Source organism: Saccostrea cucullata, unplaced genomic scaffold (genome assembly GCF_032062105.1).
Source record: "Saccostrea cucullata isolate Sc308-1 unplaced genomic scaffold, CSIRO_AGI_Scuc_v1 ctg27, whole genome shotgun sequence".
NCBI classification, from domain to species: domain Eukaryota; kingdom Metazoa; phylum Mollusca; class Bivalvia; order Ostreida; family Ostreidae; genus Saccostrea; species Saccostrea cuccullata.
Window position 1 is genome coordinate 1064859 of NW_026920935.1, and position 27681 is coordinate 1092539.

Here is a 27681-nt window from a genome sequence, read left to right on the forward strand (position 1 = left end):
CATACTTTTACATGAATTCATTTAACGTGATGGAAACATGTTCACTAGCAACTGTTTATATTTTAGTAATATTTTTTAAAAGAGAAAACTAATAATTTACAGTCTGTTAATACATCTGATGTAATTGTATATAAAATAGATAAGGATAGAGGATTTAAATGTGGCTACCAGACAAGTCCAATCTCGTTTGGTCACATACACACTTGAGTATTCCGTTAGGTTGGTGGTGTATTCTTAATTTTTATGCCTGTAAGTATGGAAATATTATGATTAATATTAAAACTGAAAAATGACAAATTATATCCGTCAGTATTGTCATTCACATTCACCATGTTCACAAAAAGACTTGGGGATATTGAATCCTACTCTAGATAGTCCATTTCTACATTTCTATACATTTTTCTATACATTTTGCCCTCTCTATACAAATTTTAAAACAATTAGACAGGGAAAAGGTCTAGGAAAATGCCAAAATGACACAGGCGCTTTGTTTCATACTGTAGGCAAGTTTTCTTCTAAATAGTAATAAGTGTAATTATATAGAAAACAATAAAAATAGTATATAATCCATTTTAAATTTTTCAAATTAATGTAGTTTTTATTCAAAAAAAAAAAAAAAAAAAAGGGACTTAAATACCATTTAAAATTCCCGCGTGAAATGATCTGACTTATCGAAACCATTGTTACAAACGATGAAGGGATTTAATGTTTAAATCTCCTTCTCTAATCACCATACCTTACAAACGTTTCAATGATTTAGATGACAACATTTTATCCAATCAACAAGTAGCTCTCATTTTGCTGTAGCAACGAGCGTTGCCAAGTACTCCATGAAGGTTTGCTAATCACAAAAGGTGTGTTTACATCAGAGAAAGGTAAGTTACATTGTATTTATATCTGAAATATTTCTTCTAGGTTCGATATTATGTGTGTATCATCTTTTTTCTTAATTTGATTTCTAAATAGTCAATTGCTTTTATTTCTTTTTGTCTCTTGAGTTAATTTAAAAAAAAATATGTTAATTTTTCATCTGACATGTTGTTAATTCTGTTTAGATGAAATTGATACTGTTCAGTACATAACTGAAATAAATTAACGATAAAGAATTCTTCGAAGAATTAAATTGTTAAAAATTTCTTAGGAAGATGGCAAAACTCGTCCAGGGACCAACTCGTTTCACACATCCTGAGTGGACAACATCTAATTTGACACACTATGCAAATGCAGAATCAGAGCGAGCTGCAGCTGAAAGGCTGGTAGAGGAGTCAAAGCGTTTATCTGACGAAACAGAAAAACGCACTGAAAAGACACAGAGAGATGTCAACAAAAAGCTTGGTAAAGTCTGTTCCATGCATTATTTTTATTTTTGATTGTACACTCTGGACTTTTTATACATATGTTCAGTGTGATCTGGCTTAAACACATACAAAGTTGGGTGCAAAGTGAGTTAAAGGTCACACTTACTCATCAAAATAGTCAAATCATTATTAATTAAAGGCAAAAAAATTAAAAGCTCTTAGATTTACATCTGTGGCAGTCAAATTATAAGCAAGTTCAATCACCAATGACAAAAGCTGGATTCAATAATTTAGTTGCTAGAGCACATGACTGGAGATTGAGAGGGTCCAGGTTAGAATCTCAGTCTGCTCCATCATATTATTCTCCTTTCCTGTTACATCTGCTTCCATGCCATGGAGGTGACAGGTGAAAGATCTGCCTGGAAGAGTCTGGGTTGGTGTCTTCTTATGGACTTAAGACCTTTAAAGAGGGAGGAGTGTGGTGGTCAGATGGATTTGATTGTGTGTCATTAAATAGCTTAAAGCAATATGAGCTGCATGTTTGACATTGGAAAATTTTATTGCAAATTTGTGATTAACTAATTTAATGAAAGAAAAATAAATCATTTATAAACTTCTGTTGTTCATATTCGTGATGGAAAATTTTTTATTAGCTTTGATTGAAGCAAAATTGAATTATTGTTGTCCTGTACAATAATGATTTCTTATACAAAACTGTATGTTCGGTTGTACAGAAATATTTCTTCAGAAACATTTTTAAACTTTATTTTGGGCTTATTGGTCATAAGTGTTTAAATAACATAAAAATTAATTATAGTAGCACATTTTACCAGTAAAATAAAATTCTCGAAGATACAGCTCATATTGCTTTAATTAGTTGGTAGCACATCCATCTGGAGATTCAGACAGCATGGGTGTATTTCACTGCCTGGTCTGTCAAGCATCTTTACCTTCATATATACATGTATAGCTATTTTACATGCACAGTTGTAAATTTATATGTGTGTGTACACTATACACACTTTATAACATTTATGTTTTTTTTTCATTTACAGAGCAGAGAATTGATGACATCAAATACTGGAAGAAGGAACTGGATGATAAGCTATGTGCCCTGGTAACAGAAATTGATAATCTTATTGCTTTCAAGGCCAGAGTAGAAAAGGCATTGGAGGCTACTGCTGAACCCCTTCACATAGCTAAGCAATGCTTACTAAACAGGTTAGGATCATGGATTATGTTTATGATGAATTAGGGTTGCATGCTTTGATGGCAATTTCAGTATTAATAAACTAAAGTTTCAGTGAATTACAAAATAAATATTTATCAATAGAATAAAAGATTCAGAGCAGATTTGTACAAATTTCAGTGGTTTATTTTTAACTTATTTAATATTTAACAATACTTATTAATAAAGAGAGAAGAGGACCTCCATTGACTTAGTCCATGATGATGTACAAAAGGAACTGATCAAAGAGGTAGAAACAATAGAAGGTGTGCAGGCCCTCCTCAACCGAACTCTAGAACAAACCACTGAACAAATCAGGTACAGTAATCAGTAAAACATATCATCTTACCTTGAAATTATTTATCATTAAACACTCTATTTGAAGGTCACACTGGTAGTTCTCCCCTGTCAAAAAAAAAATTCAATACAATGATGTTTTATTTTTATTACAGATTAAACAGAAAAGCTAAATATGAACTAGAAAAAGATTTGAAGGATAAATTTGGAGCTTTATCAATTGATGAATACTGTGCAGAATTACGAAACAATTCAGCAGGATTAAAATTCAAAGACGGCGCTGCAAAAATTGAAGCCAAGTATGTATATTTTTTATCAAAAAAGAAAAGATGCATTTTGGTTGCATCTCATTCATTGGATTGAAATAAAGTATATTAATGCACATGTGGAATGAGGATGTTGTTTCTATTGATTTTTAGTTCTGTGTGCCCAGAGGACTGGAAGGATTTCTCTGATGCAAACATCCAGAAAGCCGAGAGAGAACGCCAGAGTTCTGTAGAGCTTAGGACCTTGATTGATGGAATCCTACAACAGACCTCCAATGATATGCGCAAACAGTGCAGTGAGGTTAATGTGGCCTTCAACAAGAGGATTTCTGAAACAAAAGACACCAAGAGCAAGCTGGAAGACCATCTTAACAAAGTAAGTCATCACATAGGCTATGGTACAAAATATGCCAAGACATCTTTGAATTGGACTAGTAAGCTATGAGTTACTGTTGTCACCAGTAAATTTATGGAAAAAATAATTTTAAAGTGAAGAGTTGTACAATATATTTTTTCTGTTGATTTTCAGATTGTTGCACAAATTAAGGAAATTGAGGAGAACATTGCCCGTCTGAAGAAAGCCATTGATGACAAAGTTCTGCCAATGCAGCTCTCTCAGACCAGACTGGACACGAGGACAAACCGCCCTAATGTGGAGCTGTGTAGGGACCCCGTCCAGTACAGGCTCATCGAGGAGGTGGGTGAGATCGAGTCCTCCGTGGCTCAGCTACAAGACAGGCTCAAACAGACAGAGGACTCGCTCAAGGGACTGATCCGCAACCAGCTGGCTCTGGAGGAAGACATAGGGGTCAAGGCCAACACACTGTTTATTGATGATGTGGAGTGTATGGGAATGAGAAAGAGCATCAACATTCAGAACTTCTAACACTGCCCTACACCTAACACAGTATACCTGTCAGAAAAATCTTAGTTGTCAAGTACTAAATAAATGATTATCAAGAAGAAACAGGACACTGTTAAGTAATTCAGGACAGTATATTTATAGGGATTCTAATTGTTGCAAGAGAACACTAGTATGTGCCTGCCTATACACAGAGTACAAAACACTTTTTCATATCATTGTTTTCATTTTGATCTACATACAAAATGGACTTATAATTGTTTTTGTTTTTTCCCCCAAAGTATTAAATATATTTCATTGTTTTATAGATAATATTCTATATTACAACATGTAATGTCAGATGAAAAATGAAATAAAGTTGTATGTATGAACAAAAGGCATTTCTCAATCAATAATCCACTTCAACTAATGAGATTTCCGTTTTTTAAATGGAAAAATTCAACGTTAACCTACATCACTAAATTGAAAACTCATATAATATATGAGTGCAAGACAACAATTTATATGAAACATCATTTTGAATGATTGTAGCATGCAAATTATAATTAGCTTATAACTGATGCCCATATGTATGATTGCGTGATACGTTTCTCATTTCCCAAAAAAATATGTAAATCTCATCCTCAGTAATTATATTTCCTTCCTTGAACTAGAAGGTGATGATCCTTGAGGGATTTACTTATCCTACAGGCATATGATTCTTATAGTCTGTGTACTATTTACTTATCCTACAGACATATGATTCTTATAGTCTGTGTACTATTTTTTAAAAGGTCTCAGAAACTTGTCAAGCACACAGATGCAGATATCGCATAAATCAGTAAAGATGAGGAAAAAACTACAATTCTAACTAAATATGTAATCTTGGCCAGAGGTCAATCTGATGGGTGTGAATGCTGAAACTCAGTGATATCTTAAGAGTCATCTACATGTACATGATGGCTCAAAAACAGTCTGAAATGGACTTTAAAGTCAACACCAGTGAGATGTTCTACACTACTTCAGGATGAGTTAAATATTAAAAGAAATTTTATTACTGTATTAACAGATTTCATTATACAAAGTAACTTATGATATATAACAAACCAATTATATATGCAGTAATGTTTTCACTGTACATGGTCAATACTTTTATGTTCTTTTAATTGTCACTGAAATATAATACCATGCAAAAACTTCAAAAACAAAATATATATTAATTTGTACAATACTCATTTTGTGGGAGCACTGCAGTATTGCTATTAGCATTAAAAAATCGAAGGGTAAATTTTATATTCATTCATATGAATTCTCGCCTTATTCATATCCTCGTAAAAAATATTGATTCATTCCATAAATAAAAATTAAAAAAGAAAACCAATCCGAAAAAACTAGTTTAATCATTATCATCTGATTAATAATCACTCTAGAAAAATTATTTCTTATAACTGCATTATAGAAAAACATCTTCAATCATTAGCAGTCCAGCTGCTCTCATATAACCCTTAAAAGGGATTGTCTTAAATTTCAAACATTCTTTTATGTTGGTTAATTCAAATTCTTGTACAAATATAAAGAAGATGTACCAACACACATAGCTTAACTGTTAATTCATCATTTGGTGTATTTGAAATAGACACTATTAATTCAACATTTTTTATTTCATAAACATATAAAAATTTGCATATATGATTAAATAAAAATACACTGTCATAGCATGTTCATACAATAATATCCGAAACTGGCCATTGTTGCACTTCTTGTTAGTTTATTCATTCCCTGAAGTTGTCTCCCTTAACGAGACTTCTGACGGGTAACAAGTCCCTCACTGACCAGCCCTCTGCTGTGACCTGGGTCTCTCCCTGATCCCTCCCCGCCACTGTGGCCTTGACCACTCCCTGACCCTCCCCTCCACTGTTGTCTGGGTCCCTCATTGACCCCTCCCCACCCCCTCCACTGTGGTTTGGGTCTCCTGAATGTCGTCTGGATACTCCTCAGCTTTCTCATTGTTCATCACATAGTACTGACCAGTAAACTCTTGGAAATATTTGCCAACATCAGGGTGAGGAATTTCACAGTAATTGTCTGGGTGGTAAAGATTTTCTTCAAATAAAAGGCATTTATTATAAAATTCAGAAGACATGTATAGAATATACATGTACATTGTAGACATTATATGAAATATAATACAATTTTTCTGGTTTAGGAAAAATTAAAACTCCCTCTGATTACCATGATTTTTGTGTGGTGACAATATCTTAACAGAAAGCAGAGGCTAAAATTAAATTGAAGTCAAATTATTGTCAAGCTTTTGAAAAATTATAGTCAATTATTTTTCAGTTTTGTAGATATCTTGTTCTTCTTTAAAGTGACAATACGGCGCATCTCTTCAAAAACAGACTTGTTAAAATTTTCCTATAGGATTTGGAATTTTTTTCATACTCATAAATGGAAACACTTTCAGAAAATTACAAATTTCATAAGTAAATAATTCTGATTACCTGGTATTTCATTAAAATTAATAATTATTTATGGTCCATAAATATATACATCGCGTTCGAGGTTCCACATTCCATGCTATCGAGCATGCATATAGTTTTCATCAACAAAACAGCATGATAAGAGAGGGAAGCCCGGAAGGCCAGCTACATTGACAGAGTCGACCAAAACGAAAAATAAAACCAAAAATAGGGCTTCATATTAAGAAAGCAACTTTGCTGACAAAAATTTAGTTGGAAGATTAATATAATCATTGGATGAAGAAGAAACGGGATCTTGGTGACATTCACGTGGGACTCGCGAAGGTTCTACCCTACAGGTTTGTTGATACATGCTATAATTTCTCGTATCTCCATGGCTTTCAAAGAAAAAAAAATCAGTGTAAACTCAACGTTAAAATGCACTTATGACATATAAAATTTATTGCCATTTGAAGTGCATATTGTATTGGAACTACAGAAAGGTATTATGTTTGACATTTTCACGTGATGACGTATGATTTGATGGATTTTCCTTTCCTGCACCCCAATACACAAAACGTCAACATTTGTACTTAATCATGTTAAATTCATCTGAATGCAGACTAATATGTTAAGTATTATTAATTTATCGGAGAGTTAAGATATTTTGATTCTCGGAACTGATTTTACTTAATATTCCATTATAACTGTAGACCCTACATTGTATGCACATGCCATTTTAGAATTCACGTGGTACAAGTAAACAAATCTAAGTTGTACGACCCTTGATTTTCCGGCAGATTCTAATTACATTAATTTTGTATGAGGAGGGAATATTTATTTTTCTCAAATGCTTAATTCAACTTTTTAACTTATTCCTGAACGATATATTGGGTAAATTTGAATTAAAAAACACACAATTTGCAGCTGTATTGCCGCTTTAACAAGCAGAAAGAAGCCTACCATCTGCAGCATGAATTCCCTATACACTTACCATCTGCAGCATATCTTATGCTTCCGTCCTCCACCAGTACGTTGTAGAATGGCTGCTTGTCTTTGCGAGGGAGCATGTGAACCCCCATCTGAATGATCCACTCTCGAGATGCTTGACAAGTGGAATCCCATCCAAAAATTACACACATGTAGTTGTATCTGGAAAATTTTTATCAGTATCTAGTAATTCACATAAGTCTTAAATAAATGACTTCAACTTCATATATTAAAAATTTCGTTGAAATTTGCTGATAAATCAGTTATGTTTTACCTTTTATGTTTCATCACCATTCCAACTGAGAACCTGACCTCTTTGTTTTCTGCCCTGTATTTTGGTTTTGTCTGTGGAAAGAAAGGGAAAAGATTTGGTCTGTTTTCAAATACTGGTACAGTTCATGTATTTTAAGATACAACAGTCTTGATTTTGAAATCTAAAGTAATGTAAGGAAACCTGGTTCTTTTTTTTTTATATCATCTGGTAAGAAATGATAACGATGAACAATGTACAAAACCAGCCATATATAATCATCTTCATGCCTATTGTATAAAGTTTTTTTAGCTCACCTGAGCCGAAGGCTCAAGTGAGCTTTTCTGATCACATTTTGTCCGTCATCCGTCCGTCTGTCTGTCTGTCCGTCTGTAAACTTTTCACATTTTCGACTTCTTCTCAAGAACCACCGGGCCAATTTTGACCAAACTTGGTACAAAGCATTCTTGGGTGAAGAGGAATTTAAACTGTTAAAATGAAGGGACATATCCCCTCGCAAGGGGAGATAATCAAGAAAAGACAAAAATAGGGTGGGGTCATTAAAAAATCTTCTTCTCAAGAACCACTGGGCCAGAAAAGCTGAAACTTATGTGAAAGCATCTTAGGGTAGTGTAGATATTAAATTGTTCAAATCATGACCCCCGGGGGAAGGGCGGGGCCACAATGGGGAATCAAAGTTTTACATAGAAATATATAGGAAAAATCTTGGAAAATCTTCTTCTCAAGAACTACTGGGCCAGAAAAGCTGAAACTTATGTGAAAGTATCCTAGGGTAGTTTAGATATTAAATTGTTCAAATCATGACCCCCGGGGGAAGGGCAGGGCCACAATGGGGAATCAAAGTTTTACAAAGAAATATATAGGAAAAATCTTGGAATTCTTCTCAAGAACTACTGGGCCAGAAAAGCTGAAACTTATGTGAAAGCATCCTAGGGTAGTGTAGATATTAAATTGTTCAAATCATGACCCCCAGGGCAAGGGCGGGGCCACAATGGGGAATCAAACTTTTACATAGAAATATATAGGAAAAATCTTGGAAAATCTTCTTCTCAAGAACTACTGGGCCAGAAAAGCTGAAACTTATGTGGAAGCATCTTGGGATAGTGTAGATTCTAAATTGTAAAAATCATGACCTCCGGGGGAAGGGTGGGGCCACAATGGGGAATCAAAGTTTTACATAGAAATATATAAGAAAAAACTTGGAAAATCTTCTTCTCAAGAACCACTGGGCCAGAAAAGTTGAAACTTATGTGGAAGCATTCTTGGGTAGTGTAGATTTTAAATTGTTCAAATCATGACCCCCGGGGAAAGAGCTAGGCCACAATGGGGAATCAAAGTTTTACATAAAAATATATAAGAAAAATCTTTGAAAATCTTCTTCTCAAGAACCACTGGGCCAGAAAAGCTGAAACTTATGTGGAAGCATCTTGGTATAGTGTAGATTCTAAATTAAATCATGACCCCCGGGGGAAGGGTGGGGCCACAATTGGTAATAAAAGTTTTACATAGAAATATATTGGAAAAATCTTTGAAAAACTTCTTCTCAAGAACCACCGGGCCAGAAAAGTTGAAACTTATGTGGAAGCATTCTTGGGTAATGTAGATTTTAAATTGTTCAAATCATGACCCCCAGGGGAAGGGTGGAGCCACAATGGGGGATCAAAGTTTTACATAAAAATATATAGGAAAAATCTTTGAAAACCTTCTTCTCAAGAACCACTGGGCCAGAAAAGCTGAAACTTATTTGCACATGGAAGGATCCTGGGGTAGTTGATTTCAAAATGTCTTAATTATGATCAGTGGGGTAGGGTGGGGATACATAATGTATTACAAGGGGGAAATCTGGTAAAGAACAGAATGGTCAAAGCTTCTCAGGTGAGCGATGTGGCCGATGGGCCTCTTGTTCCAGATGTCATATTTATGTCATATCTATTTGTAATACAGACTTTTTTTTTAATTTTTATCATACAGACCTTTTTCTGTAACAGTTCTTCGTTTTCCCGGGCACTCCTTTCCACCTGAGCTGTTAAGCGTGCTACCTGAGAAACTCTGCCCTCGTCCGCGATTTCCATCTCCAGCAGTATGTCCTTGACCTAAAGGTCACAACAATAATTGAAATGATGAAGCTGACATGAAAGACACCACTTTGTTCTGTATTTTCCAGAGGATTTAAGGCGACCACTATACAATAGGCTAGTGACAGTCTGAGATTAAACAAGAAAGGAAAAGAAAAAAAACTTGTACCTTTTCTTGATTGATCTTGAGATACATGTAGATTTTCACCAGGAGGAACTGGTAGTCTATATCATCTGGAGTGGTGAGGAGCATCATCTCCACCGCATCGCGGAGAAACGTGGTGGTGCTTCTCATGTGGTGGTGATTACGAGCAATATTGATCAGGTTACGAAGCATTCTCTTGTAAACCTGAAATATATGAACAGATGAAAAAAGTTGTAGGTTCATTTCAATGCAATCTTGTAATGAGAAATATAAAAAAAATCTCGAAATGCAATAGAACATTAACATGTAACACTGTGAATCCATGCTTACACCATACCTATTTTTTTTTTTTACAAGTACTACAAAATAACAAATCTTGAAATAGATTTTACATATTACAGAGAAACAGATTTCATGAACAGCCAGCCCTGACCATTAACTTTGCATCCTTGTATTCAATACTCATTTTTCTGTCTGATGTACCTCAATGTGTGGTATGGAGTCTGTGAACACTGTATGATCACCTCCTATCTCTGTGATAAACTTTCCATGGAAGGCATCAATAAAGGTGTACTGCTTATCTACAGTAGCCCTGTAGTGTCATAAAAATTATAAATATCATTGCCTTTGTCATCTGACAGGAAATGAGATAAAGCTCACATGTTCATAGATTATCTCCCTTTATAGAACAACTTGAAGATAATTCTACAAAACTACATGTAAAAATTATTTTTCAAAAGTTTTGTTACTCTTGTTGTATGTGTATATAGTAATACCATTAAAACAACTTAAGTCACTTTCTGGCCTTACTAATCAATGTATCTTTAACTCAACTTACATTGGATGTTCTTTCCACTTGAGCAGGAAGTGAGAAGGAAAGTTAACACATTGACATGTTACACCAAGTCGTCTGGCTACAGACAAATATAGTACTGAGAGACTGATAGGGATTCCAAGCTTACGGTCCAAAACCTGATAATAGAAACAGAAACATTACCTTAATCACAATACAATCTACTTCTGTTAGCAAATGCCAGCTGAGACATTTATATCACCTAGCTACATTATAGACTTTTTGAACCTTATAAAAGCCACCTATGCAACTGTTTTACTTACTTTGTTAATAAAAGAGTTGTTTTCATCATAATAATTTTCTTCATTTCCATGGAAACCCATCTCCGTGTACAAGACATGGTTCATGATTTCTAGAACCACTCTTTCTTGTTCTGTACTCAGTGATGGCACTCCTTATTGTAAATGTAGCATATTTTATTTTCATATAGCACTATTATAGTGAATTCTAACAAAATAATAAAACTTAAACTAAACTTACTTCTACCAGTATCTGCCATGGAACATTTCTTCATTTATAACTTTAAAGCTCAATAATTAAAAAGCTATTTAAATAACATTTTTTGATTGAAGCTAACAAAAACATACATGTGTACTATAATTACATATAGTAACTATAGATTAATTCTTTAAGAGGTAATATTACCAGTAAATTTTTACATAGAAATAAAAGTCACCTTCAGTGTACTTTGATGCTAAATTTTCTGGTAGATTTTTCTTAACTCTTTCTGCAATTTCATCCAAGCGGTCAATTATGGAATTTTCTGTCACATCTTCTGTAGGTTGGAACCACTGGCTTATTATGGTAGCACCTGAAATATTAATGCATTATGTATTATGTACTTTAAAAAAAAATGTACATCTGAAGTAAACATGCTTAATTGTAATAATAATAATTGTAAAAATACTTGACAAATTTTTATTACCTTTCTCAAGTTTTTGCTCATCGGGTGGCTGTTGTAAATGAGCTTTCCATTTCTCAGTAAGATGTAAGTGAAAAATGTGTCGGAGTAGCTTCACTGCATAGTACTTGTTTGTCAAATTCTTAAACCTTTTAAATTAACAATGTTTAGTGTTAATATACATGTACATATTATTGTTTAATTTTTTTTTTAAGTAAGCAAAATCTCTGTAATGGCACTTCTGCAACATGCATAAATCTATGAATGTCTACAAAAAACTTTAATATGTAAAATGTTTCTGCAAAAACTTTGTAAATCATCTTTGTGCTAACAAGCATTCATATTTTTTTGCTACAGGAAATACATGCACCTCCATTCTTTTTACCATAAACTGATGTTTTTAAGCTTGTTTATTTATCAACGCCTTTCTCACATTTGTAATAGCTGATCTGTTTGTATTTTATTTACCTGTCATTATCATGTATGATTTCATTTAACTCGTTTATGATAACTTCAGCTGCGTTATGCTCCTCCATCAGGGATACCACATCAGAAAACCCATCATCTGGAATTTCCTCTAGTTTATAAAATCTTGGGGATAGCTGGCTAACAAGTTTTTGCACAGCACGGCCCACCACGGTGTAAGTTTTGAACTCCTTCAGCCAATCATGTGCCTGCTCTCGTGAATACCTCAGCAGCAGCTTGGGCCACCTATATTAACAATCAATTTCTACATTGATGACATGCTGACTCAAGGGCACAACATGAAATATTTTATGCAGTTATGAATACGGATATACACATTTGCAAAAGCAAATGCCATAGGAAATGTTAATTTTTTCATACACTTATTCTCATTTCAGCTGTCAGCTGTTGCATAACTTAATTTTGCTCACCTTTGCTGGAGCTTCCTTCTCCATAATTCGTTTGACAAACACAAAGATTGCAATTTTGTGCATGTTTGGGATATACTGCATATATCTGTAAAAGATATTCCCCTGTTCTGAAGCACTATATCAATAATTTCGTTCGGCAAATCGAGGAACTCTCTCTCGTTGTCCATATTGTTTACAGACATTGCAGTATTTCAAACCCGATCTATTTACACTTGATAAGCAATCCCGATGCTTTTATTGAAAAAAGTAAAATGAAGAAGGACATGTAAACAGATTGGTGTAAGATACATTTTAAACACATAACAAGCTCTTTAAAAATTGCAGAACATTCACATTTTAATTAAAAATATTCTGAAGTTCGGTAAAAAAAAAAATGTATATTTTAAATGTTTTCTTTAAACATAAATTCATGGGGTCAAGGTCAAAGAAAGATTAAGGTCAAATAAGCAATATGCCCAAAGGACATGAACACCCCAGTGAGGGTATATGACAACATGAATATTTTTTATTAAATTATAATTATATCTATGAAGTTTGAAGATAATAATATCTTGAAAAAATTCTTTAAAATTGAAATCTAAAGAAAATGAATATTGATGATAAATTCTAACCAAATTATGTATAAGCATACATGAAAATACTTTAAATGGTTTCTTTAAAAATAAGCAAAATGCAATTTAAGGAATGTGAGCTAAAGATCCAAGGAAAGCTTACGGTCAAAAACCTGAGCTAAACACTAATTGAAGAAAAGTGCATTCAAGGTCAAAAGATAGGTCAAGGTCCAAAACTGATGATGCAGTTGAAAAGTTGACATCAGGAAATATTAGCTTATGAAGTTTGAAGAAAACAAAATCATGAATATTTACTTAGAAACTAAGCTAAACATTTATTTTAGATAATGGGCGTCAAGATCAAAAGAAAGGCCAAGGTAAAAAATATACATCAGTATGAATCAGTATATGAAGTTTGATTACACTATCTTGAATAGTGTCTTTGAAACTGAGCAAAACACTGATTTAAGAAAAGTGAGGTCAAGGTGAAAGGAAAGGTCATATAATGTTGATACAGTTGAACAGCTCACATCAGTATGCATCAACATACACAGTTTGATTAAAATATTTGCATAATTTCTTTGAAACTTTGCTGTGATCTGAGATAAATGCAAAGTGCAATGGATGGACAGAATGGAAAGACAGACATACCAAACTCTATACGACCCAGCCATGAAGGGGCATAACAAAACACAGCTGCTCAAACTATGAAAAAAACCAGAAGTCTCTGTCAAGACTGCAGCTCTACTGGTTTGTACTTATCAAAAACCATTGCACTATTTTATGTATCTTTGTGTAGTCTACTTGTGTGCCAACTTATTTTGAAATCAAACTAAAACTGTAGAAGGAATAGCGTTTTAAAGGAATTTCACAGAAAATTCTATTTTTAGCAACTATGGTAACACCGTTCATCGAAATAAAAAAACTGATGCACTATTCTATGTATCTTAGTGTAGTCTACTTGTGTGCCAAGTTATATTGAAATCAGACCAAAACTGTAGAAGGAGTAGCGTTTTAAAGGAATTTCACAGAAAAATCTATTTTTAGTAACCATGGCAACACCGTTCATCGAAATCAAAAACCGATATACTATTCTATGTATGTTAGTGTAGTCTACTTGTGTGCCAAGTTATATTGAAATCAGACCAAACTTGAGGAAGGAGTAGTGTTTTAAAGGAATTTCACAAAAAATACTATTTTTAGTAACCATGGCAACACCGTTCATCGAAATTAAAAACCGATGCATTATTCTATGTATCTAAGTGTAGTCTACTTGTGTGCCAAGTTATACTGAAATCAGACCAACACTGTAGATGGAGTAGTGTTTTAAAGGAATTTCACAGAGAATTCTATTTTTAGTAACCATGGCAACACCGTTCACCGAAATCAAAAACCGATGCACTATTCTATGTATCTTAGTGTAGTCTACTTGTGTGCCAAGTTATATTGATATCAGACCAAAATTGTAGAAGGAGTAGCGTTTTAAAGGAATTTCACAGAAAATTCTATTTTTAGTAACTATGCCAACACCGTTCATCGAAATCAAAAAACCGATGCACTATTCTATGTATCTTAGTGTAGTCTACTTGTGTGCCAAGTTATATTGAAATCAGACCAAAATTGTAGAAGGAGTAGCGTTTTAAAGGAATTTCACAGAAAATTCTATTTTTAGTAACCATGGCAACATCGTTCATCGAAATCAAAAACCGATGCACTATTCTATGTATCTTAGTGTAGTCTACTTGTGTGCCAAGTTATATTGAAATCAGACCAAAATTGTAGAAGGAGTAGCGTTTTAAAGGAATTTCACAGAAAATTTTATTTTTAGTAACCATGGCAGTACCGTTCATCGAAATCAAAAACCGATGCACTATTCTATGTATCTTAGTGTAGTCTACTTGTGTGCCAAGTAATATTGAAATCAGACTAAAATTGTAGGAGGAGTAGCGTTTTTAAAAATTGTTTACAGACAGACGGACAGACAGACAGACAGACAGACAGACACCGGACGCATTACTATCGCATAAGCTCTTCTGGTCTCTGACCAGTAGAGCTAAAAATCAAGTAGCCTACATATGTGTTGTTTTTAAAAATATTTTTAGGCTTTTTAGAATGTCTTTGGTCTATCTAAATAACCTTGACATTATGTCCATGAACAAGAGACCCAAGGGCCTTGAATCGCTCTTCTGATAAATTGTACAATCTATCACTTCTTTTTGAAGCCTCTAAGTATACTGTATATTTAAATTAATAAGCCTTGAAATTCCAGTGTAGGTCACCATGACCTACATTTTGGTTAAAACACTCTTGAGAGCCCAGGATTATCAATTGACCAAGTGTGATTATTCTAAGTCCCTTACTATCTGAAATATTAAGATATACTCAGTAGCCATGAGATTTCAAAAGTAGGTCAATGTGACCTACTTTTTGGTAAATATACTCTGAGACTCCAAAATGCCCCAAATGACAAAGTTTGATTATCTAATGACTCTCATTATTTGAAATAATAAAACAATGCCTTGAAATTCCAAAAGTAGGACATCATGACTTACTTTTTATTTATCACATTCTGATGAATTCATAGAGTCTTTGGCTCAGAAGAGCTAAAAAACGGTCCCTCTTCACATCATAGGTGGCAGAGAAAAAAAGTCATATCCTAATCAAGATTTTTCAGCTTTAACTTTGACATTGTGTTCTTAATTCTTTACCTATGAATTGGCATGTACATGTACCAGAGGGCCATCTTGATCGTAATGTATTGTATACATAAAGCTGTATGTGTAATGTATCAACTTAATAGGCTCTTGACAATAAAATAAAATTTATCATAGGGTATAAACACACTGGACAGAATATTCAGGACTATGATCCCATTAAACCAGAAGTCTCTGTCGAGACTGTAGCTCTACTGGTTTGTACTTATCAAAAACCATTGCACTATTTTATGTATCTTTGTGTAGTCTACTTGTGTGCCAAGTTATTTTGAAATCAAACTAGAACTGTAGAAGGAGTAGCGTTTTAAAGGAATTTCACAGAAAATTCTATTTTTAGTAACCATGGCAACACCGTTCATCGAAATCAAAAACCGATGCACTATTCTATGTATCTTAGCGTAGTCTACTTGTGTGCTAACTTATTTTGAAATCAGACCAAAACTGTAGAAGGAGTAGCATTTTAAAGGAATTTCAGAGAAAATTCTATTTTTAGTAACCATGGCAACACCATTCATCGAAATCAAAAACCGATGCATTATTCTATGTATCTTAGTGTAGTCTACTTGTGTGCCAAGTTATATTGAAATCAGACCAAAACTGAAGAAGGAGTAGCGTTTTTAAGGAATTTCACAGAAAATTCTATTTTTAGTAACCATGGCAACACCGTTCATCGAAATTAAAAACCGATGCACTATTCTATGTATCTTAGTGTAGTCTACTTGTGTGCCAAGTAATATTGAAATCAAACTAAAATTGTAGGAGGAGTAGCGTTTTGAAAAATTGTTTACAGACGGACAGACAGACAGACGGACGGACGCCGGACGCATTACTATTGCATAAGCTCTTCTGGTCTCTGACCAGTAGAGCTAAAAACACAGGATTCACATTTAAATTTTCACAATATTTATTGTGCATTTACATGATAGTTCAAATTTACAAGAACAATGGATAATTACTGATACATAACCTTTTATTTATGAAAAAATACTGTAAAATACTTTGCAAGCAAATACTAGTAATCAAAGCATAAAATGATCAATTTTTTTTTCACTGAAAGGTACTGTGTATATTAATATTGACAGCACAAATTTGGAAAATTTGGCACTAAACATATTTAATTTAATAAACTAAAATAAGCTTAAGAGTTATGATTAAAACTTCACTCATACACCTTTTTCTAAAGCTATCTTAAAACCAAGCAGATTGATATTTTAGATAAAACACCAAATCAAAGCAACAACTAAAAAGAAAAGCATCCATTGTACAGTCATTTTAAGACTATTCCTATCCCTGCTGTGGATTCCAGTCCTAACGAAAAATTAGTCTGCCCCAGTAGATGTGGATTAGTACCACTGTATGTGGATGCTGGTAGATCCGAATTAGTACCACTGAATGTGGATGCTGGTAGATCCGTCTTTCCACATTGGGGACTCTGTGTGAATCTGTGCCCTACACATGGGACAAGTCTTTTCTCTATCAAACCACATGGATACACAATTTTCACAGAATATATGCTGAAATTAAAAAAAAAGTACAGCACAAGTACCAGTAAAAGCATGTAAAAATTTTACAAAGGAGAACTGCATGTTTATTTTGTGACACTAAACTGAGTCTGTTTATTTGGAAGTCTCAAATTCATGAACCATTTTAATGTTTTCATGCAGTAAATGTTGATAAATTTAAACCAAGAGGTAATGAAATGACCTTAGTCTTAAGAAAGTTATTCCTAATTTGAACAAGAGATGTTTGTAAAACACTTATGCCCCCCTCCCCCACATTGGAATTTTTACAAGTCCAAGGGGCATAACTCTATCAAAAATGGCACAATCGAAACCAAATAGAAGTTGACCTAGATATTCAGTTAAAAAATCTGTACATCAAATTTCATTTATTTCAATATGTGCAACCTCTGCGAAGAAAATGAACGGAAACTACAAATAAGTGGAATTTTTCTAAGTCCAAGGGGCATCACTCTATCAAAAATGGCGCAATCGAAACCAAAACAACTTGACCTAAATATTTAGCTGATAAATCTGTATACTAAATTTCATTTCAATATGTGCAACCTCTGCAAAGATATTGAACGGAAACTACAAATAAGTGGAATTTTTCTAAGTTCAAGGGGCATAACTCTATCAAAAATGGTGCAATTGAAACCAAAAGAGAACTTGACCTAGATATTGACCTGGTAAATCTGTATACCAAATTTCATTTCAATATGTGCAACCTCTGCAAAGAAAATGAACGGAAAATGCAACTAAGTGGAATTTTTCTAAGTCCCATGGGCATAACTGATAATCAAAGTACTCAGAAGTACAGAGAGCCGGACTCATTTACAGAGTAGAATGAATTTCTTACAAGAATCACGTTTATATTTTGATGAAAAAATTATCTTTAAACTATCAATATAAATGATAAGACACTGACAGTGAGTTTTTCAATCCTAATACCACGGTCTGATTTTGTCAGAATCAGAATTAATCTGGTACCGCAACTGAATGTAAACAAACAGGCCAGTCTGGTTCCCTCTCCTGCTTTACCTCGTATGTGTAGAGAACTACGATAACACTGGTTATCAAAAATCCTTACGCTAATGAACTATGTTCTTTGACTTAGGACTGAAGTTTTCAAAGTCATTACTACTATTAAATGTTTATTTATATAGATTAAACTTCGTTTTATTTTTGTTGCTTTATTTAGCGTTTGTATCATCTCAAAAGCGGTTGAGAGTAAGAACTATATTTTTACACGTAACTTTAAAATGGCGACTATGGGGTCAACTTCCCGCCTTGAACAGGATGACATAAGCCGGCAATTGCTCTTTGAGCAATAAGCCCGGCTAAAAATGGTGCGATTGTACCCAAAACAGAACTTCACCTAGATATTCACCTGGTAAATCTGTATACCAAATTTCATTTCAGTATGTGCAACGGTTGTGAAGAAAATAAATGGAAACTAAATGGAACGACAGACCACCATACCGACAGACAGCAGCAAAGCAATATGCCCTCCCTTCTTCGAAGGGGGCATAATTAAATAAGACCCTATCTTAAGCACACCTTGACCATGTTATTTAACACTGTTTAATTTTGGCACAGTGGCTACAGCCATTACAATAATATAGAAATACACATGTGTATTACTTTTACTGCCCACTTGTTAAGTAAATCAAAAGCAAATGGAGTCTCACTTTACAAGCCAGTTTGATTGGATCTTTATAGTCGTCCTGACAAATTGGACAGTTCTCTCCACACTGGTCAATCTCTGTGGACGTAGGTCTACTTCCGTAGGTCTAAAATAAAACAGGATCTTTAGAATTCCCTCCAATCTCTCACAAAACATTGTAACATTTGAATTTGCATAATGTGCATCCCAACATTTGGTTTACATATAAAGAGTGAACCTAGAAGGAAATACCAAAACTATTATTAATACTTAGTAAAATCATGCATGCATTTGCAAAACAAAAACTAACACTTACCACATCTGATAATAAGCCTTTGATGGATTTCACAACCTCAAATCCCTTTGCTACTGCTTGAAAAATCTGCAATAAAATTTTATCCTTACTTATAAAATGCCTGAACTTAAGAATTAATAGATTTTAGTAATATCTAGTTAGATGAATGTTAAACATAGCTGCATTAATCATTATAATCATTAACAAAAATCTTGACCTTTAATAGAGAAAATAGGATCAAAAAATGCATTTGCTTCAGAAAAAATGAACCCCTGACAGATATTTGATGCCAGGGCTCATTTCAGGTTTTTGAGAATACACGTATGAACTGATAATGACTTTATTGTGCATCTAATACGTTAACGGTGTGACCCTTAGATTGAGCACAGATACTTATTCAGTTTTAATTTACATCGGGCTCGTCAAACCGCACGTGACATTTGGTGTGTCTAGACTCTGACATCACATGACATCAAATGTAAGTTGATTTACCAGACAGGAGTGTGAATAGTGCTGATTTTTACTATTTATCTGCAATATATCCATTAAATCAAGGCGAGTCGAATTTGATTTGTTAAACTTTTCTTGTTATTCTCTCTAGAACGTTGCTTTAACAAAATGGATCAATTTTGCAAAGTCCAAATTTTACTCACTGCATACGCATTGCTTTAAGAGCTCACTGTGACAAGCAGTGCTTCAAGCCACTTTCTGCCCTCACTATAATTATACCATAAAATCTTTTCTAAAATTTTGTGCTGTTATGGGATTTTTCTTTTCTAACAGCATCACTCCTATCTCTAATGTTGTGTATACTCACCTTAAAAAGGAAATATAATGCCACTAAGATAATTCCCAACACCCATCCCTGATCTTCAAACAGGAAGTGAAACCAAGGAACTATGGGAGTTAGCATTCTGTACAGCTGCATAATATTTTCTACTACCCTGTAAATCTTCCCCTAAAATCACACACAAAATAATATATTTCAACTGAATGAAACCATGCTAAATCATGATGAAAAGGCAGTAAGAGTTCAGATGTATATCATTTCTAAAGTGTGATATACTCTTGCATTCAGATTACTGGTATGTATTTCAAAAAGGCTATAGGATTCCAGTCAATTTATGAAACACTATGCGCCCGATGGCAACAAAGTTCAAAAAAATATTTTCAGAAGATAAAGGTCACAAGGTCATTGACCTTGGTGACATTTGAAGAACTTCATTAGTGGAGTATGCACACCAAATATGAAGTCTCTATCTGTCATGGTTCAAAAGTTATGGAGAAAGTTTATAAAATCTATTTTTAGCATAAAGGTCACAGTCAAGGTCACAAGGTCATTGACCTTGGTGTCATTTGAAAGAGTGTCATTAGTGGAGTATGCATAACAAATATAAAGTCTCCATCTCTAATGGTTCAAAAGTTATGGCGAAAATTCGAAAAGCTATTTTTAGCAAATAGGTCACAGTCAAGGTCACAAGGTCATTGACCTTGTTGTCATTTGAAAGAACTTCATTGGTGGAGTATGCATACCAAATATGAAGTCTCTATCTTTCATGGTTCAAAAGTTATGGCGAAGGTTAAAGTTGACAACAGATAAACAGATAAACAGACGGGACAAAAACAATATACGCCTACTTATCAAAAGTATGATTTTCACACCATTTTAAGTGATATAATACTTAGAAATATGTCAGATTAACATAAAAAAATAAAGAACACAAAAGAGTTATATCTGGTAAGGAGAATATTATACATTTTTTATATTTCCCGTTTATCAAAATAATATTCAAAGGTAAAAGGTTGGTTAAAGAGTTAAATCTACAAGGACATACATGTACATGTATCAATGTGAACCAACCCTTTGACTATTTGTGATGTAACTTATACATACCCTCCTTTTCTGTCCAAATGGCAGCAGAGACAGAAATGCCTTGATTATAATTGTGGAATATTTTAAGATGAAATCTGTAACTAAGACCACCCACAGATAGTCCCAGAATGTGGGAGAAGACAAGATGGGCAGTCGGAACAGCAGTCTACAAAATACAAATAACATTATACTCTTTGTATTCATTGCATTTTGTTGGAGAAAACTTTACCCTCAATGTTATAGTTTTGATTTTTTTACTTACTCCAAAATGTGTGCAAAAGATGCTAGTAAATCATGAAATACTCACACATTCCAAAGTGCCTGGTCTTTAAAAGCATACAAGACAACAGCTATGTTCGCTGACAGGAAAGTGATGATCCACAAGAATGAGAGAATCTGTTCCCGACAGGAAGCATTCTGTAAGCAATACATGTATGTGAAATGTAAGAGAAAAGTTACATGTATAGTGTCTTTTTCAAAACTTTCCAATATATATCCATTATTAATGCAATTCGTAAAATTCTTGAGACTGCATTCAGTAATTTTCTTATTTACAAAAATGAAAAATACTTGTATACTACTTGAGGCATATTTCTGTACTATTCATTGAACTGTATGTTTTTACATCCTAGTATAATTTTAGATTTTGTTTAGATACAGAACTTCAAATGAAAACCTACTCTTAGTGATGATTTGTGTACAACTTTCTGCATTGACATGTTGGCATATACATGAGTTCCAAACATGGCCAGAAAGACAAAGAATCCTGAAAAGAACAAATAATTTAAACATTTCAATTTTAAAATATTTACCTGTATATGCTGCAATAATATACTAACAAATTAATTAAGCTCAATTTCATAAGCACAGGCAAACACCAATGAATCAAAACATTTTAAATTTAGACAGGTGAGATTTTTTAAGATGCACATCTATGTGGAGTACTGCACAAATTAAAATACTGAATGTACCTTAATCTTTGCTTTGTAAAACCTTAATCCTTACCAAGGAAATGTTGAGAGAGAAGTTTCAGGGATAAGATCAGTAGAAATCCACCCGAGTTGAGTACAATGCTCTTGATGTTGAAGCGAGAGGTGGGGCCCTCGTGGGAATGTCCATGCTCCTCCCCTTCTCCCGGTATACCATTCTGGTTCTCGTCCTGAAAGAATCCCCCAGGCAGCTGGAAATGTTCGTGAGACATCAAATTTGGATCAATCTCTCCAGTTCCTGGGGAAAATTGCTCATCGTTAGTATCAACGTCTACCACTACTGACGATTCATGGGTAGGCTCTGGATGATGGTCTCTGGAGTTGAGTCGGTTTAGAATCACTCGATGGTGAGTGCTGGGGCCCATGATGTGAGGAACAAACCCTGACACTGCCTGCCCAACTCTTGGAATGTGGTCTTGCAGATTGGATGCCATATTGAGATGCCAAGCACTCTGGGGCACGTCTGTTACCGGACTACTCCGATCAGTCATGGTACATGTACAATGCAGCTAACATTCCCTATTCTTCAGTTAAGATTTCTGAAAAAAAAATCATACATGCAATTATAATCTGTAAATTTGTGTCATATTGTGTGGCTACATTAGATACTAAGAAATATATTAAGTGGAACTCATTTATCTACAGATTGACACTTGGTTTCACCAGTGAATTGTTTTGTCCAAGCAACCAGCTACATGTAAATTACAAAAACCTAGCCGGTTTAATCACCAAGAATAAATGTACATTCCATTCTTCATAAATCCATTTTACAAAAAATGTGAAGCATTTGGATCATCAAGACTCGACTGTATTAAATATTATTATATATGATTAAATGGAACCATCTTGACGACAACACAGCTGTTCGCAAAATTGGTCGAGACATTCAAGACTGCCCTCAACAGGATCTTTCAATAGCTATAGCTGACAGCACCTCTCTCTCTGTCGTATTTAAACCAGAATTGGTTACCACAACGTAAAGATACAGATATATTTTATGGTCCACTGCACAACATGGAATATCAAGTCAATACAGCAAGCACATTAGCATGTTTGTACATATCACATCATTTCAGATTTATGTTTATATTTCTTTACATGGTGATCTGGTCATTTTAAATTAAAATATTACAAGAGAGAAAAAATGTGTTTATCAAAACAAATAGATGATTTGTCAGACAGTTGCAGTTACAGTATGAAACTAGTTACTATGAGTGAGTATCCGCAACCTATGATTAGCCTACGTGTAACACACGCCTGAAGATCTCTTTCGATTTTATCATGTTACGACTATCATCTGATTAACATTACATAAGTTACGAAAGCATGTGTCTTTATTGTTTACCTAATTGTTTGTGTCTTTAAAAACATGTCCGACGACGACGTTGAAAGTTGATTGCAAATCATGTAATTTTTCTATTTATAAGTAATACAGAGCTATAGAAAGTTTCGAATTAAATAATGTTTCCGATTCTGTCCAGAGTTAAAAAAGAAATATGACACAATTTATTGAAAAAATTATTTCTATAAACAGTTACCTACTTTTATTATCATTGCATGATCATTGTCTTTTTTAATTAAATTTGATTAAATACGAAACTTTGTCTGCATATTTGTTGTGTGAAAATATAATGTTTTGAACTTACAGTTAAAAAATAGGAGGCGGTTTTATTTTCTTTATATCCAACAAATTATCAAAGGTTAGTAAGTAACATCTTGTAAATTGGTATCTGTGTGATAGGAAAGGCAATAACAGTAAATCCAAGTTCTTAATCATGAGATATTAATGCAGAGAACGTTTTGCAAAGTTTAACTTTAGCATCATTGCAGTGGGAGTAAATATTCTGTGATCTTCATAATCTTGGTTTGGTGCAATAATTTGTGTTGTAGGAAATTAGGCTGGACTGAGGACATCGGCCTGGATAGCTCAGTGGTTAGAGCACTTGACTAGAAATACCCCCCACCCACCCGTTCCTACAGCCAAAAAATTTCAATATATATGTATTTATGAATTTTCAATGTATGTTTACTAATTCCCCCTTTCCATACTACAGTGTATTAAGGATATAAATAACTAGGCACCTATTGCATAAATGTTGCAGTGTCAAAAAGTTACAAATATATATCATAATATTAAACAATTTATCTCGTAAGCATATTATGTATTATTTCATCATTTTCTATATTTTAAATAAGTAAAAAGGCATTTTTACAATTTCTTGACAATAATATATGTTATTCCTTTTTTTATTATGTTTATCACAGACATTGTTTTAAAATTGTTATGTTTAAAACTTATGGTAGTGTCCATTTAAAAAAAAATAAATAAAGTTGGAATTATACAATTAATTTGATATTGGATTGATATCAGCCTACTCTTGACAGAAAATATCCTCTTGTTTATAATTTTTGTTTGCCTGGGAAGGGGGGAGGGGGGCTACAGACGTAGTAAAAATATATGACATTTTTTAAAAATGTAAATTTTCATAATTTCATTAATTAATTGGGAAAAGAAGTAATTAAAAAGTAATGAGAATTAGATTTAAAACTTGACTTTATTTTAACAACTTGGAGACTCCAGGGTATAATAATTATGCAAGCTCATGTAATTGTAAATAATTCAGTGTAATTTACTAGGATAATTCTGTTTCCAAACCAATTTCTTTTTCACTATTTGTCAGTTTATGGGATAATGTACACATTTCTTAATTTTTATTAGGTAAAATTTGAAGCCATTCTTTACAATTTCCAGTTACCTACTTTCGGTTTTAAAAAAATCATCTGCATAGATCCAGATTTTGTTGATAATTTTTTTTTATTTACTAACTTTATCTCCTAATAACACTTTATCCCCCCTTGTTTAATCTAAGTTATATTATTTCAAGCAATTTTGTAACCCTTTATTGCTCCAGGCTAGTTACCTAGTCAGCTGTGTTCGTTCAAGCGAGACATGATTCCCTACATGTAGGTTTCAATTTTCACACCTCTGCTGAATTAAATAAACAATGGGAGTTATCTGTATACATTGAATATACAAAGGAGCTAACCAGGACTACACAATTTTTGTACATGGTACATCTAAAAAAATCATTTTATTATGAATTTTTTTTCGCCAGTAAGAAAAATTCGCAATTGTAAATTGGATCACAGCTCAAATTTGGGGGTGGAGATGAGTGCAGAGCATGAGTCTCCACCCCCAAATTTGTATCTATGATACAGAACCTGTCGAGTTTTCTAAATGATTTGTGACATGATCAATCAAAAATAGCTCCTCCACACATAACTGTGTGCATAAAAGTTCTGAAGTTCTGTAGATGAGGGACGGGGAAGGCAGTGTATATATTTCCACGGAAAACCTAAAATTCCAGAGTTGATAATTTAACGGGGTAGACGTAATAGACGTGATCGAGTGATAGTCAGTCTTAATGGATGAAACGAAGGATTTATTCATAATTGTTGTGATCTATTGTAAATGGAGATTAATTTTAATATATTTCAGGAGTTTTAGAATCTAGATTTACAAAAAAAACAGGATTTGCAGAAAAAAAATTTCGATGGACTTTTATGTCACGTTTGATATCACGGATTTTTATTTTCTAATTGAATTGCAACATTAAAAAACGAAGTGAAAGAGGCGTATGGCTGTCGTAAGCGAGAAGGATTTAAAAAAGATTAAAACGCAAAAATGGACTTGAATGGTTTTGCATGAGGAGAGTGAATGTTTTCCGTTATTGCGAGTTTCCTTTTCGTTTGGATCTAAATTATGTATACATTCTGTGTGGAATATTATATCAATACAATATCAAATTAATTCTGTAATTCCAACATTATTATTTTTTTTCTTTTTTTAAATGGATACTACCATAAGTTTTATATATATTACAATTTTGAATTGTTAAACATAATAAAAAAAAAATTGAATAAAATAAAGTGCATTGCATTGTCGAGAAATCAGATGTACCTATGCCTTTCCTTAATGACGAAAAGTGTATTAGTGGGAGCCCTGTGGAATAAGTTTTTACAAAGTGATTGAGAAATTTTACATTCTCAGGATTATAACCGGGTATTTCTCCAAAATTTATAATAGGAAAACATCAGCATTTACCCGTGCTTTTGCTAAATTGAATCAGATCTATTTTTAGACCGTGCTGTAAGTCACAAATATATATCATAATATTAAACAATTTATCTCATAAGCATATGATTATAAGTTAAAATTGAGACATGAGACAAAATTGAGTAGGAAAGACTGCGATATTTCCTTTCTTTTTTATGTATACACTTTTTTGTCACTTTTTTAAAAACAGAACTCAAAGCTTGTACCAGACGATTATGAAATAAAGCATACCCTGTTAAGACAACCTTTTGAATGGCAGCCAAAGATTTCTGAAGTCCAGCTGGGGGAAGGGAACTCTACAAAGAAACAGATATGCAGGAATTCCGTCCAGGGAAAGAGTCTCCTTGTAGATGAGAGAGGTAAAGACATGGCCTTGATATATGATTATTGTTGCACATTAATAGAATAAAAAATTGTTTTTGGAGTAAAACTACAAACTCTTCCAAAAATTACAAAGTATATGAAACAGAATATTTTTAGCTCACCTGAGCCGAAGGCTCAAGTGAGTTTTTCTGATCAAAATTTGTGCGTTGTCTGTTGTCGTCAACTGTATGCTTGGTACTATTTCAAAGGGGAAAATGCATCATACATTGTATTTCTGTGTTATTTCAGGGTATGTTTGTAACCGTACATCAGTGGACCCCCACGGGTGTTGTAATGTGAGGAAGGGATCTAAATCCACATCAAAGCATCGCTGTGATACATGTGTGAAGAATGCCTGTTGTGTTGTGTATGAATATTGTGTATCCTGTTGTCTAAAGCCAGACAAGGTACAGCAAACACACTAAAGAAACTGTCTTGTATTGTTAAAGCTCCCTAAGTCTGCATATTACACAACCTATTTCTTCCCATATTTGTATCATAATTTTTGGACCTATTATATAAACTTTTTAGTTGAATACCTCTGTATATTCTTTTGACAAGGAAGTTATCCTTCAGCCTGTTTCTTTCAGAGACCATTACTACAGAAGATTCTTACTAATGCACGTGAGGGATTAGACATAGCCCTTGGCTCCGTATCTGATCACTTTGAACTCTGTCTGGCCAAATGTAGAACTTCTTCTATGGTGAGAAGAATTAAATTTTGCACGATTTTCTTTTAGGGTTCTGTTAATGGTTTTATGGTTACGTTTGTTGACACATGAAGCACAGATAGAATGCACAGTAACTTGTTTTATCAAAATGTCATTTTATGAAAATAATCTCATATGGTACAATTAAATATTTTTCATGCCTTTACATTGTTTCTTTTGCAGAGTGTTCAGCATGAAAACTCCTACCGAAATGCATTAGCTAAACATTGCTATGGAGAAAATCCCCCAGAACTTCAAGCCTTAGTAACTTAGCTGACTCTCAGAAAACTGTGTTTTGTTGTGATATAAACATGTAAAACATTGTACATAGACTTGCAGGGTACAAGGGATATTGTATTATTTTTATGTGCTGTGTCAATCATT

The 27681-nt window shown here is 33.6% G+C and overlaps 4 protein-coding genes across 5 annotated transcripts; 2 read left to right on the top strand and 2 right to left on the bottom strand.

The window, feature by feature from the left end:
• The first annotated feature begins 786 nt into the window (after nucleotides 1-786).
• On the top strand, nucleotides 787-4327 carry LOC134258740 (tektin-1-like). The gene is made up of 7 exons (XM_062741313.1): nucleotides 787-875; nucleotides 1142-1335; nucleotides 2354-2519; nucleotides 2716-2844; nucleotides 2979-3122; nucleotides 3243-3465; nucleotides 3619-4327. Exons 2-7 carry the CDS (start codon nucleotides 1146-1148, stop codon nucleotides 3973-3975), a joined length of 1209 nt encoding a protein of 402 aa, XP_062597297.1. The 5' UTR covers nucleotides 787-875; nucleotides 1142-1145; the 3' UTR covers nucleotides 3976-4327.
• A 646-nt stretch (nucleotides 4328-4973) lies between these two features.
• Nucleotides 4974-12739, bottom strand: LOC134258741 (F-box only protein 21-like). Its single transcript, XM_062741314.1, has 12 exons — nucleotides 12521-12739; nucleotides 12093-12335; nucleotides 11649-11773; nucleotides 11400-11534; nucleotides 10987-11117; nucleotides 10709-10842; nucleotides 10354-10462; nucleotides 9895-10074; nucleotides 9624-9743; nucleotides 7654-7724; nucleotides 7384-7541; nucleotides 4974-6033 (listed from the first exon to the last, which is right to left on the bottom strand). The coding sequence occupies exons 1-12, from the start codon at nucleotides 12700-12702 to the stop codon at nucleotides 5861-5863; spliced, it is 1761 nt and encodes a 586-aa protein (XP_062597298.1). The 5' UTR covers nucleotides 12703-12739; the 3' UTR covers nucleotides 4974-5860.
• Nucleotides 12740-16671: 3932 nt separating this feature from the next.
• LOC134258743 (E3 ubiquitin-protein ligase RNFT2-like) lies at nucleotides 16672-23544 on the bottom strand. 2 transcript variants are annotated; one of them, XM_062741316.1, is made up of 9 exons: nucleotides 23453-23544; nucleotides 22124-22646; nucleotides 21799-21884; nucleotides 21426-21535; nucleotides 21140-21284; nucleotides 20063-20203; nucleotides 19267-19332; nucleotides 18976-19077; nucleotides 16672-17299 (listed from the first exon to the last, which is right to left on the bottom strand). In XM_062741316.1, the coding sequence occupies exons 2-9, from the start codon at nucleotides 22596-22598 to the stop codon at nucleotides 17165-17167; spliced, it is 1260 nt and encodes a 419-aa protein (XP_062597300.1). In that variant the 5' UTR covers nucleotides 22599-22646; nucleotides 23453-23544; the 3' UTR covers nucleotides 16672-17164. The 2 variants fall into 2 exon arrangements, with proteins under 2 accessions (XP_062597300.1, XP_062597299.1); XM_062741315.1 differs by lacking the exon at nucleotides 23453-23544 and adding an exon at nucleotides 22879-23184.
• LOC134258780 (SREBP regulating gene protein-like) lies at nucleotides 23318-27618 on the top strand. The gene is made up of 6 exons (XM_062741369.1): nucleotides 23318-23321; nucleotides 23767-23807; nucleotides 26415-26583; nucleotides 26837-26994; nucleotides 27178-27291; nucleotides 27481-27618. The coding sequence occupies exons 1-6, from the start codon at nucleotides 23318-23320 to the stop codon at nucleotides 27568-27570; spliced, it is 576 nt and encodes a 191-aa protein (XP_062597353.1). The 3' UTR covers nucleotides 27571-27618.
• The last annotated feature ends 63 nt before the right edge of the window (nucleotides 27619-27681 follow it).

Coding starts and splice junctions, on each gene's coding strand:
- LOC134258740 (XM_062741313.1), top strand. CDS start 1,146: ATGGCAAAACTCGTCCAGGGACCAACTCGTTTCACACATCCTGAGTGG. Junction 2,845..2,978: donor CAAACCACTGAACAAATCAG/GTACAGTAATCA, acceptor TTTTTATTACAG/ATTAAACAGAAAAGCTAAAT. Junction 3,123..3,242: donor GCTGCAAAAATTGAAGCCAA/GTATGTATATTT, acceptor ATTGATTTTTAG/TTCTGTGTGCCCAGAGGACT.
- LOC134258741 (XM_062741314.1), bottom strand. CDS start 12,702: ATGTCTGTAAACAATATGGACAACGAGAGAGAGTTCCTCGATTTGCCG. Junction 10,075..10,353: donor ACTCCATACCACACATTGAG/GTACATCAGACA, acceptor CATATATTTCAG/GTTTACAAGAGAATGCTTCG. Junction 9,744..9,894: donor TCAAGATCAATCAAGAAAAG/GTACAAGTTTTT, acceptor TGTGACCTTTAG/GTCAAGGACATACTGCTGGA.
- LOC134258743 (XM_062741316.1), bottom strand. CDS start 22,598: ATGACTGATCGGAGTAGTCCGGTAACAGACGTGCCCCAGAGTGCTTGG. Junction 19,333..20,062: donor CATTATATTTCCTTTTTAAG/GTGAGTATACAC, acceptor ATTTTATTGCAG/ATTTTTCAAGCAGTAGCAAA. Junction 19,078..19,266: donor AAGGCTTATTATCAGATGTG/GTAAGTGTTAGT, acceptor GTTTTATTTTAG/ACCTACGGAAGTAGACCTAC.
- LOC134258780 (XM_062741369.1), top strand. Junction 26,584..26,836: donor TCTCCTTGTAGATGAGAGAG/GTAAAGACATGG, acceptor GTGTTATTTCAG/GGTATGTTTGTAACCGTACA. Junction 26,995..27,177: donor GTTGTCTAAAGCCAGACAAG/GTACAGCAAACA, acceptor TGTTTCTTTCAG/AGACCATTACTACAGAAGAT.